The sequence below is a fragment of the Taudactylus pleione genome, unplaced genomic scaffold (genome assembly GCF_031769625.1).
Source record: "Taudactylus pleione unplaced genomic scaffold, aTauple2 ptg000093l, whole genome shotgun sequence".
NCBI classification, from domain to species: Eukaryota; Metazoa; Chordata; class Amphibia; order Anura; family Myobatrachidae; genus Taudactylus; species Taudactylus pleione.
In genome coordinates this window covers 30,547,502-30,560,108 of record NW_028284495.1, presented here as the reverse complement: position 1 = coordinate 30,560,108, position 12,607 = coordinate 30,547,502, and the positions used below count along the sequence as shown (strand labels likewise).

At 42.7% G+C, this 12,607-nt stretch overlaps 1 protein-coding gene across 2 annotated transcripts in view; it reads right to left on the bottom strand.

Annotated features, from left to right (window-relative positions):
• SMCHD1 (structural maintenance of chromosomes flexible hinge domain containing 1) overlaps positions 1–12,607 on the bottom strand; it is a 397,862-nt gene that overhangs the window by 369,144 nt on the left and 16,111 nt on the right. For both annotated transcript variants that reach the window (XM_088469636.1, XM_088469637.1), the window contains exons 2-3: positions 12,230–12,305; positions 4,800–4,961 (exon numbers count right to left, since the gene is read on the bottom strand). In XM_088469636.1, the coding sequence (XP_088325762.1) occupies positions 4,800–4,961; positions 12,230–12,305 (238 nt within the window). The remainder of the gene's footprint in view (positions 1–4,799; positions 4,962–12,229; positions 12,306–12,607) is intronic.

Sequence of the window (12,607 nt, the reverse complement as noted above, 5' to 3'; positions counted from 1 at the left end):
TGGGACTAGTCCTAACAATAGGAGGATCCTTGTGTCCTTGCCTTTCACAGGGTCTATTCAGCATTGCTCCGATGCGGGGACAGCTGCTCCAAAAAGCAGCTGTAACTGCAATCAGTAACACTGCTACTTATGTAGCCGCGTTACATACCTGTCCAGTCACCAGCTTCTGCGCACGTTTGACCTGAGGTCACACATGTGCAAAGCCGCTGGCGAGGCGAGGAAGTTGCGGAAGGATACGCACGGAACCCTCTTCTCATCCCCGGAACTCCTTCCGATAGGAAGGAGCGGGGCTCCAACAAGCGCCATCTGAAGACGTCATTTGTTCTCGCAGTCAAACTCAGAAAACTTTAGGTTTTCCGAGTTTGCTGAATCTAAGGTGGGCCTATCGGAACCCAGATGATGAATAGCTCGTTACCTTAAAATATGCGGAAACTGACATTTCCGCATGTGTAATGGGCCATTAAGGGTTGATGGCTTTTAAAGAGATGATGAAAATACTGAGACCTTCGCTCTTTTAGCAATCAGTTAGATTTCACTTCAGAGGATTTCTATTTCACAGAATCTAATTAGACTCCAAATAGAAAACTCCATTCAATGGCAGATTAGCCATGATATTTTAGGCTGGACATCTGCTGCTCAAGAGTGTATCAAGAGGACTATTGATGTCAGATCTTGCTGGAGAAGCAATGGTGTCCAAAGAATCTCCACAAAAAAATTCTATTCTTTGTATAATTTCAATAGTTCCTTTATCTTGATGACTGTGTGGACTATATCTATCCATAATCTTAGAACCATAGCCACTAAGGTTGTGGTGAAATCCAAATTCAATATTGATTCCTGAAGAACTATGGACTGCATTCAGGAACCAAACTGAATTTTAGTATCTTCATCAAATGGATACATGCATTCTGCGGCCCTCTGAATAAAGCCTCAGACAGGACTGTCACTCAGAGGAAGAGAAAAATAACCACCACCAAATACTTCTCTTTACCATTTGTATTATGCAACTGAAACTGAGTAGAGGGATGGGAATTATTCATAAGGGTGGGTTTCGACAGAGACATGTCTGCGACAAGCAATCGCATTAGCTGCCATGTATTTATCAGATAACAGTCTACAGAGCTCTCAGTCTCGATAATGTAATCATTATATCATGAGATTGCCACTTTGCGCTTTCACACTCACTGCTCTATATAAACCTTTATATTAGTGTTCAGTCTCTTTAGAGAGTGAGTTGGGTGGTATGCCCATCTGTTATCTCAAGGAAAAATAAACCTTTATATGAGTGTTCAGCTTTGTTAGAGTGTGAGTCGGGTACGATTCTTAACTTCTGTGTGAAGATAAGGACACCACTCCAGTAAAAGACACCGTGATATACATTTCACCACTATATCCAGTGTAAGTGGGGTATGCTTTATCAGGTATCACCACAAGAAGCAGAAACATGTGTTTCTAAGTTATTGTTTCCAAATATCCATTGAATGAACGAGCATCAACTTCAGGTGGGTCTTTTGAAGCGAATTGGCGACAACTGATGAACATTGCGTGTGATATATACAAGGAATGTATCATACTCTATTTTTATATTACCTGTAAACATGTTCAAATACATATCAGGCTGTTGAGATTACCCATTTAGCACCCAAGGTAGTGTTGTTTTCTAACTGTTTTGGCAAAAGTATTACTCATAAATGTGGTGACATTTATTCTGTTAACTGACTAAACCTAAACAGCTGTTGCGCCACCTTTTGGGAACCATCCAAATCTTTTCTATACTCGCTGCTCTATGTCTACTTCCAAAGACAGAACGAGGTATCTGTTCTCAAACTTCATGGATTAAATTTTACTACGTAATGTGGCAGGAAGACTGTTCTTACATTGGTGCTACTAGAGAGATCTTTGTGCTGCTATGGATGCTGTTGCTTCAGTCATCCCGATGGGTTTATGTAGGTTTTTAAATAAAATGACCATATTATCCAGACTCGAGGGGAGATTTATCAAAGCTTGAAGAGAGATAAAAGGTAACAATCATCTTCTGTAATTTTACAGACTGTTTTTAAAAATGACAGGGGGAGATCAACACTTGGAGAGAGAAAGTACCAACCAACCAGCTCACAAATTTTTCTACAAACACTAGAAGAGTCTTCCACCATACCTGAGGAACCCCTTTCTCGATGAGAATATGTATTTTTTATATCAATACTTATAAGAGACCTTGGTCTAGTACAGTGGTCTCCAACCTGTAGCTCACAGTCTTAATTATGGTAGCTCACCTAGCTGCAGTACTGCTGAGTCAACTAGGAGGAAGTGACCTCTGATGTGTGCTCCCCGTGGCATCAATGTCATGAGTGGAGCCACAGGGAAGCACGTCAGGTGATTCCCACAGCCTCTACAGAAGCCTTTTTCAACCACTGTGCTGTGGCAACTAGTGTGCCGCGAGCAGTTGCCAAGTGTGCCACAGCAGCCAGCTCAGCGCACTTGTACTGTAATGTGTTTTATTCCTGCGGAGGCCAATATGTGTGTATATTTTTATGTGGGAGCCAATGGTTATATTTTTTCATTGGTCATGCACACCGCATAGCCGGATGGTGTGCCTTGGTAATTTAAAAATCTTGTGTAGTGTGTCTTGAGTTGAAAACCACTGCTCTACAGCAATCACCTGACGTGCTTCCCCGTAGTTCCACCCACGGCGTCTACGCTACAGCGGAATGAGTGACTCCCACCCTACCCTGCCGGAAAATCACACAGCAGCCCTGTTTATTTCTTTTGCTCCTCTACTGCACGTACCTCCTTGGAGCTGGTAATTAACTTTGAAATGTGCCTGTGCTTAAATATTATTTGCAAACTACAACAATATCACTGTAAAAATTAAATACATTTTTATTTTCTATGAAACATTTTTTCTTTTTTGCCATTAAATTACCTTCAATTGTTTCTTTGTTAGCCAGATTTTTATTTTCTACAATTTTAGGCGGTTTCATTTTTCTAAAGTAGCTCACACCTCAATTAACATTGGAGACCACTGGTCTAATATAAAGGTTTTCCTTACTAACAAAAGTATTCTCTTTTCAATGCTATAAGCTCTTCAAATTATTGTGGAAGCAGACTCAGGGTCTCATTCGAGCGCTGTGCGCCTGCGCGAGACCCGGTGAGCGACGGGGAAGCCGTCACTCCAGGTCTCGCACCAAAGGGGCTGTCGATGGTGAGTGACAGCACGCCCCCTTCGGTGGGCGTGGCTGCCCAGACGGAGGCGTTCCCATGGGAACGCCTACCGTCTGAGTCCGGCCCCACTGACATCACTAGTGATGTCATGGGAGTGATTTTGGCTCTGATAGAGCCAAAATCACTCCAGGGCTTGCGGCAACGAGACCCTACCGCAAGGGTCTCGTCGCAAGCCCGATGGTCTTGACCATCATCATGGACGCTCGCATAAGCTGTGGGTGGTAACCCACAGCTATGCGAGCGTCCAGGAGGACGCACAAAAAAAAAAAAAAAAAAACGCCCTGATTCAGAGCGGGCGCTCGTTCAGGGCGTCCGGCTCTGAATCAGGCCCTCATTTCTGTAGTCTGAGAATTGCAATTATTACATAAAAAACAAAAGACTTTATTTTGTACAGAATAAAAACTCCACAAGCTGCACAGATTATTTTATTATGTGACCTACTATCCTTATTTCACATTGGGGTCCATAAGGATACTGAAATGTATAAACTTGTCACTAGTCTAACCTTCCAGGATATTAGAGGCTTACCTAAAGCAGTTTTTCAGCTGTTTGGGATCAGGCTCCATCCTGAGTTCATATGCAGTTTCTTTTATGCATATTTGCAAGAAAATCAGTGCAGCTAAAATGGGGACTGCTCAAGCTATGAGCATGGGGACTGCTCAAGCTAGAAGGCAAAATTTTGAAACATGGCAATATTAATGCCATAAATGTATACAAAACAGAAAAACTTTTTTAACAAAAGTTTTTCTGTTTTGTATACATTTATGGCATTAATATTGCCATGCTGCTGGTACCATGTATGATATGGGTAAAACCGAGCGCGGGCATATTTATTTTCTGTTTTGTTTCAAAATTTTGCCTTGTGCTATCATGGCAGGTTTCAATTAATGCTATAAAAGGCCGAGTTGGGTGTGGCTAACAGCCAGCCCCTGTATAGATGTGTCCCTCTGTATCTAGGAGGGGAGTACATGTAACTGCAATGTAATGATGTGCTGGGCATATATGCTAGTATTAGGGACCTGCAGAAAAATGGGGTCCCTTGATGCTGGGCTGCAGGCTTAAGTGCTTTGATCAAATCATGACAAAATCCCCTTTGTTTTATTTGCTGCACACACATAAATTTGCAGTATATTATTGTTAGCGCCGATAGCAAAAGTTTTTCTGTTTTGTATACATTTATGGCATTAATGTTGCCATGCAATGCTGCTGGTACCATGTATGATATGGGTAAAACCAAGCTCGGGCATATTTCTTTTCTAGCTTTGAAGGAAGTTAACTATTGTAAGAGCTTGCCATTGAGTATTAAAGGGGAAAATGTGTGTGTGAGTGTGTCTTTAGTCACTGTGGCAGACTGTAACAATGTACTTTCCACTGTGGCATGTGACTACCGGTCTCATGAAATTATGTAAGTGTGCATTTTGTTTCCTTGATATTTCATATAAACCTATGAGATATGAGTTTAAAGGTAGATGCATAATTAATTGCGTTTCTCACACTACATGGGAAACAGTATACTGGGTGAAAATACATATGTACTTTTTTAGATGCTGCAGAATATCAATTTATAAAATACTTACGCAATGGATTTTGTCCTTCACTAGCATAATATTCATACATTCCACTTTTCACCAATGTATCATAGTGAGGCAAAAAAGTGATTCTCTCTTTTGTTGCAGAAAGTAGTTGTTGATCAACTGAATTAAGAAGATACACGGTGATGCCATCTTTAATAATTTCATCTACAAAGATATACAGTAACAAAATTATAAACAAAATAAGGCATTACTGTACTTAGATTTTATATATATATATATATATATATAATCTATCTCATGACTTGCTCAGAAAACAAGATATGCAATACAGTGCTTTGTGAAAATATTACAATATATACACAAAGCAGAGGTTTAAAATGTAAAAAAAAAAAAAAAAAAAAAAAGGGGGGGGGGGGGCACTCTCGGATTAATGATATATGGCAGTGGTTCTCAAACTCGGTCCTCAGTACCTCACACAGTTCACTTTTTCCAGGTCATCCAGTAGGTGCACGGGTGTGTTCATTACTCACTGACACATTTTAAAAGATCCACAGGTGGAGCTTATTATTTCACTTGTGATCAGTGAGGAGACATGGAAAACATGCGCTGTTTGGGGTCCTTACAACAGAGTTTGAGAACCTGTGGTATATAGAATCATGAGAAAAAAATGCTCTGTTGTGGTGACCCAAGAAAATATAGAGTTATGGCAGACTTACCTAGACAACTCCTTTTCTTCGAGGCCCATAGGGTCCACAGGGATACCACAGGGATATTATCGTTGGAAGACCAGGCACCAAACAGTTAAAGCTTTTGGCTCCCAGAATGCCCTTAGTCCTCCTCCATATATATAACCCACCCCTAGCCATAGGACCAGTTTAGTTAACAAGCCTAAAGGCAGGAGAAGGAAAGAGGAGAAGGAAGAACAATCGTACGCCAGAAACACACTTACACAAGAAGAGGGAATCTGTGACTGAAAGAAAATCACCCAATGAAGTGAGGTGCATCAGAGTGGGTGCCCTGTGGACCCTATGGACCTCGAAGAAAAGGAGTTATCTAGGTAAGACTACCATAACTGTATATTTCTTCTTAGGGATACATAGGGATCCACAGGGATACCATGGGGATGTCCTAAAGCAGTTCCCCTAGGGTGGGGACGCTCCTGAGCAGAAAGGAGAAATTGTCGCCCAAAGGAAGCATCCTGGGAGGCAAAAGTATCAAAGGCAAAAAACCTTAGAAAAGTGTGGACAGAAGACCACGTGGCAGCCTTACACAATTGTTCAAAGGCACCACAACTGAATGCCCACGATGGCCCTACAGACCAAGTAGAATGTGCTGTCACCGTGCTTGGGACAGGAATATCAGCCTGTGTGTACACCTGAGAGGTAGTCATGCGTAACCATCTTGCCAGTGTCTGTTTATTAGCTGGCCATCCTAGTTTGTGAAAACCATATAATAGAAAATCAGATTCTCTTTTTGTAACAGAAATTGTACGCTCCACATAAATCGGGAGAGCATGAACTACATCCAGGGAGGCTTCATCTACAGAAAAATCTGGAGCCTGAAAAGCTGGAACAACTTCTTCATGCACAGGAAAAGGGGGACACTACCTTAGGAATGTAACCCTCTCTAGTACAAAGAACAGCTTTATCCTGGTGAAAAAAAACAAAAATGGAGAGCAACAAGGGAGCGCTGCCAAATCAGTCTCTCTGTGAGTAGAAGAGATAGCAAGAAGTGTCTTTGCTCTCAACCACTTCAAATCTAGAGAGTCTAAAGGTTCAAATGGGAAAACTTGTAGCCCCTTAAGAACTAAAGGCAAATCCCACGGCGCTACCAGTGGAACAAAACGAGGCTGAACTCGCAGAACTCCTTGGAAAAAAACTAACATCTGGTAATGAAGCAATCTTCTTCTGAAACTAGTGGCCATGCAGAGACCACTGTCTAACCCTGCCTGCAGAAAAGCCAGATTCCTGGAAATTCTGAACACCATTGGATCATATTCCTTATGAGAACACCATTGACCAAAAGAATACCAAACTCTGTAATAGATGCGGGCAGAAGCAGGTGAACCAATGATGTCTGGGCCAAGCCAGAGCCACCAGTATTACTGTTCCGCCTTCCTGCTTGAATTTTCTAAGAACTCTAGGAAGCAGGGAAATTGGAGTAAAAGATACGCCAACTTGAAGTCCCATCTTATTGCCAGTGCATCCACAAATACTCCTGATGGTTCTCTGGACATGGCCCCATACCCATACGCCATGAGATCTATTTCTGGTAGACCCCATTTGTTTACCAGGAGCTGAAACACTCCCGGATGGAGAGACCACTCTCCGGTGTGTATGTCTTGTCGACTTAGTAAGTCTGCTTCCCAATTGAGTACTCCTGGAATGAATATTGCCGAGATGGCCGGAAGAGGACGTTCTGCACACATGGAGAACCTTTGTCACTTCCCTCATGGCCGCCCCGATGATTGAGGTAGGCCACTGTAGTCGCGTTGTCGGACTGGATCTGGACAGGCCTGCCCTGGAGCAGGCCCTGTGCCCTGACAAGTGCTTTGTATAATGCTTGCAGTTCCAGAATGTTTATTGGCAGACGACATTCTTGATTTGTCAATCCCCCCTGGAAGGTGTGATGACCTGTCACTACCCACCCATCCGCGAAGACTGGCGTCTGTAGTTAGAAGCATCCAATTTGAAATCCAGAATGGGCGACCCTTGTTTAGATGCTCCTCCTTCTTTAACCACCACAGGAGGGAGTGAAACTTCTGGAGTGAGAAAGATCATCTGGGATCTTATTAATTGATTCTGTCCGTTCTACCTGGAGAGGATCAACCTCTGCAGAGGCCTGGAATGAAACTAAGCATACCCCACCATGTCGAAAGTAGATAGCATTGATCCCAGCACCTGCATTGCAGACAGAATGGATACTCCTCGCTTGCATAGCAGCTTGTGTATCCGCATTGATAATTGACAATCTTGTCCTCTGGCAGAAACACCCTTTGTGTCTGAGAATCTAGAAACGCTCCCAGATGTACCATCTGCTGTGTTGGAGAAACTGTTGATTTCTTCCAATTGATGATCCAGCCGTGTCTTTGTAGGCAGGCTATGGTCAGTTGAAGATTGTGTTGCAAAACCACCGGAGTCTGTGCCAATAACAGAAAGTCATCCAGATATGGCAGTATTCTGACTCCCTGACACCTGAGATAAGCCATCATGACTGCCATTATTTTGGTAAATACCCGGGGGGCCGTAGACATGCCAAAGGGTAGAGCTTGAAATTGGTAATGTTGCTGAAGGACAGCAAACCATAAGAATTGCTGGTGGGAAGGGATAATTGGAATATGCATCCTGAATATCAAGGAAAACCATGTCCAATCTCCCGGCTCCATAGCCAAAGTAATGAACCAAAGGGTTTCCATGAGGAATTTGGGACATGGATAAACCTGTTGAGGGATTTTAGATTCAATACAGGCCGATATGTCCCATTCGGTTTCTGGACCAGAAATAGATATGAGTAATAATCCCTTCCGTGTTGCGACATAGGAACTGGGACTATTACCCCTGCCTGTAGCAGGGAGTGAATGGCTTCCTGAAAAGCCAATGCCTTGTCCACATCTGATGGATGCCTTGCGGAAAAAATCTTCTGGTGGGGATATCTCCTGAAAATGAGGGCATACCCCTGAGAAACCACTTCTTGGACCCAGGCATCTGTAGTTGTCTGATGCCAATAATCCGCAAACTGAAGAAGTCGGCCCCCCACTCTGGGATCCCCAGGAGGAGGCCTGCTCCATCAGGCCGAGGGCTTATTGTCCGGCTTAGAAGCTGAACGTCTTGCCTGGCCAGACCTCTTAGTTTGTCACTTAGACTTACGAAAACTAGTCGGCCTAGAGGAACCCTGTCCTTTAGCTCGTCCCTGAGGATGGAAGGACTGAAAAGAAACCTGCCTAGATTTACTATTCGTAGATGGCAGACCTGCTGACTTTGAAGCCACCAGAGTAGTAATTATGTTACCCAACTCTGCTCCAAAGAGAACCTTTCCATGGAAAGGTAAGACTTCCAGCGCCCTCTTTGATCCTGTCTCAGCTTTCCAGGATCTTAACTAAAGGACCCTGCGTGCCACTATGGATGTTGCTGATGCCCTAGAAGCTAAAATTCCAGCATCCACTGCAGCTCCTTCCAGATAGGAAGCCGCTTCCTGTATGTGGGAGATACTCATTATCTGTTCTATGGTAGCATTTGGTAACATTTTTTCCAATGCCCCGATCCATTTTTCAACAGCTTTGGCTACCCAGGCTCCAGCTATAGCTGGACGGGTAACAGCTCCAGATGATGAAAATATTGTCTTAAGACAAGCTTTAAGCTTTGTATCTGTGGAATCCCTCAGAGAAGACGCTGATGGAATAGGCAATGTAGCATTTCAGATTAAATGGGTTACATGAGCATCCACAGTAGGAGGTACCTCTCACTTAGTACATACAGAAGGTGGGAATGGATACAATGATTTAATTCTCTTATTTGCATAAAATCGTTTATCAGGGTTACCCCATGCCTCCTCAATAAGCTCAGTGAGCTTGTTAAGACACAGGAAACTCCGTTTTGACCACCTTCCGATGGTGATTAAACATTGGAGCCTTCTTACTATGAGCTGGTTCATCATCCTGAATATCTAGGACTGATTTAACCGCTCTCACCAAAGTAATATCCACAGTAGATGGATGATCCTCCTCCCCAGAAGTAGATCCTGTATATCATCAGATTCCTGATGCTGCATCTGAATCCATATGTTGGGCAAACTCATATAAAGACAACTTACATTTAGGAGCCTCAGTCGCTACTGGTCTGTTATCAATATTGGAAGGTGCCATACTTTGACTAGAATGGCCATCCACATCCTTAATTGAGGAATGCATATGAAGTGTAAACATAGCATGTGGACACTCCATCCAAGGAGGCATCGTTGTGGTAGCCAAACAAGCCACAACCTGCATCATAACCTGGGACAAAGAGGCAACCAAAGATGGCTCTTGTCCAGCAACAGGCAAACCGGACTCTTAATAACAGACAACACACAAACCATCCTTTATGTCCTGTGAGGACACACAAGCCGTACATGATTTACATTAAACCAGCACAGGTGGCTCCACCTTCTGTTTCCCTTTATCTTTTGGCATGTTCAAATTAAAGGCAATAATTGCAATGTTATGTGACAGCCTTCACAAAATCTCAATGAATGTATAATACTCAAAGAAATAACAGTTGTAATTGACAGATAGAAATCAAAGTGTAAATCAGCAGCTAGCAAACAGGCACGTACAATGTATTTGTAATATAATTACAATTGGCTCTAAATCAACTACAGCAAAGCAAAGTAATTGTAGTACATAGAGCACCCCATACCTTAACCACGGGAGAGGTATACAGGGAGACTAACCCAGACCTCCTGAGACCAACAGCTACAGGTCGCACAGAGCGTGGACCGCAAGCATCTCATACACGTGGAGGGCAGGTGGAGCAACCCAGAAGCACGAAACCCTTCGTAGTACTGCATATGGGTCGGGGGAGGAGCTGCCAGGGAAGTGCCTACCTCCCCTAAGCTGCAGTAACCAGTCGGGTACGCTGGCTTCGTGGCAGCAGATCTGAGTCTGCTGCCGATCCCCGGCGTCAGACGATAAGGCCCCGGGTGGTGTTGTGAGGACGCGGGCAATCCCTGGGCCTGACAGCAGCGGCTTCTGGTGCATCTCTGACACCAGAAGCAAGGAAAGCCGCGTGCGACTCCCTGTAAACGAGGAATCGCCTTACTTGAGCATCTGCTGCAGTCCAGGTCAAAGCACTGCTGCTAGCTAAGCCGCGACCCGCCAAAATCACCAACGCAATTACCGATGTTGCGGCCCGGCGGAGGTAGATGGAGTCGCAGTATGTGCGTCTTAATACAGACGCTTGGAACTGCCAACTCAAAAAACTTTAGTAAAACAAAAGCTTAGGACTGCCTGAGCAGTCCCCTGTTACAAAAGTGCATATGAAACCTGCAGCACCAAACGAAAAACTGAAGTCCTATGGCTAGGGGCGGGGTCTATATGGAGGACCCAGGGCATTCTGGGAGCCAGAAGCTTTTACTCTTTGGTGCCTGGTCTTCCAACCATAATATCCCCATGGTATCCCTGTGGATCCCTATGAACCCCGAAGAAGAAATATCTAATATATAATTATAATTTCATGCTTTAAAATATTAAAGGCCAGCAAAATATAGTGCACCATTGTGTTCAGTGATACAAATGTGAATCATAAAAATGTAAATATTGCGTCCACCTTCAATTGCTTAGTGTTTATTTAATAATTTAGTATTTAAGCCACAGCCTTCAAATGTGATACTGTCTCCCAACATGAGGCTACGGAGTTTAGAGGTTACAACTCCAAATCAACATTACAATATATTTAATTATTAAATATACAGGGGTTGTGATATTACCATAGCGTGACTAAAACTCATAAAGGACATTGGAAGGCTGTGGTTTAAATACCAGGGGGGGGTGAGGGTTAGGTTTAGGTATCCCCGGGGGGACTTAGGGTTAGGCAACCCCCCGGGGAGGATTAGGGTTGGGGAAGGGGGGGGTTAGAGTTAGGCACTCCCGGGGGGAGGTCAGGGTTAAGCCCCCCGGGAGGGTTAGGTTTAACCACCACCAAAGGAGGGTATGTTTAGTATACCTACCTTCCCCCTCGGGATTCAGGTATTTCGGGCTTCCGGCATTGGTATTTCACCCATCGGCTAGACAGTGGCCATGATTTCATACGCAACCCAATTGTAAATAGGATTATATAAAACACAAGCAATTGAGAGGATGCAATATTTTAATTTTTATTACTATTGTTTCACATTTGTGTAACTGAACACAATTTTGCACTTTATATTTTGATGGCCTTTAATATTTTAAAAGGATGAAATATAAAGAGATCTTAAATATTTTTTTGGGTCACCACAATAGAGAATTTTTTTCTCAGACGATTCTATATACCATTAATCTATGAGTGTCCCTTGTTGGAATACTTTCTGTTTTTTTTATGCTCGTTAATTTATTCCTGGGTGCACATCCCCAATAAAAATATAATAAGACTGGGATACTCAACTGATGGGGAAGGAGGAACTATCGTGCAGACAATTCTGAGGTTTAAAATTTTACAGAAAAACAAAAATTGAATGCAGATAACAATAAATATGCCCCCTTTGATCCCAATAATTTCAAACCCTATCTGAACCTTAGATTTTATCATATGAGTCATGTTTCATATGTTTAAAAAAGTTACGTTTTATTTTGGCTATGGAGTACCATCAATAGCAGCATCCCTTATAACAAAAAACAATTGTGCATCCATGCGTTAGAGATGTAAAATCTAATTCGTGATTTGTTATGGTTTAGTACAAATTCACACATTCTTTTTGTTGTAAACTATACAATTTTATTAACTACACATAACACTTACTAAAGTTTGCGAATGTCACTTTCTTCCTATTTGTTGTGGAGATCACAAATTCTTCACTAGGGTTTATGCTGAAAGCCTAATCAAAAAAATAAATAAAATAAAAACAAAACAGAGAGAGAAAGATAACAGTGAGATATTGGTTCTCCTGAAACAATCAGCTTTGCAGATAAGTCTGTGACATCTGACAGATTTAGTCCATACTTGCCAACTCTCCCTCATTGTCAGGGAGACTCCCTGAAATAGTAGCAATTTCCCTGATTGCACCTTACTCCCAATTATGAAGCTCTTATATTATAAATAAAAAATAAAAAAATTATATACATTCAAATGGGATCATTAGTATTATTTCCCTGTATTGGTTATAAGGCACAATGATCC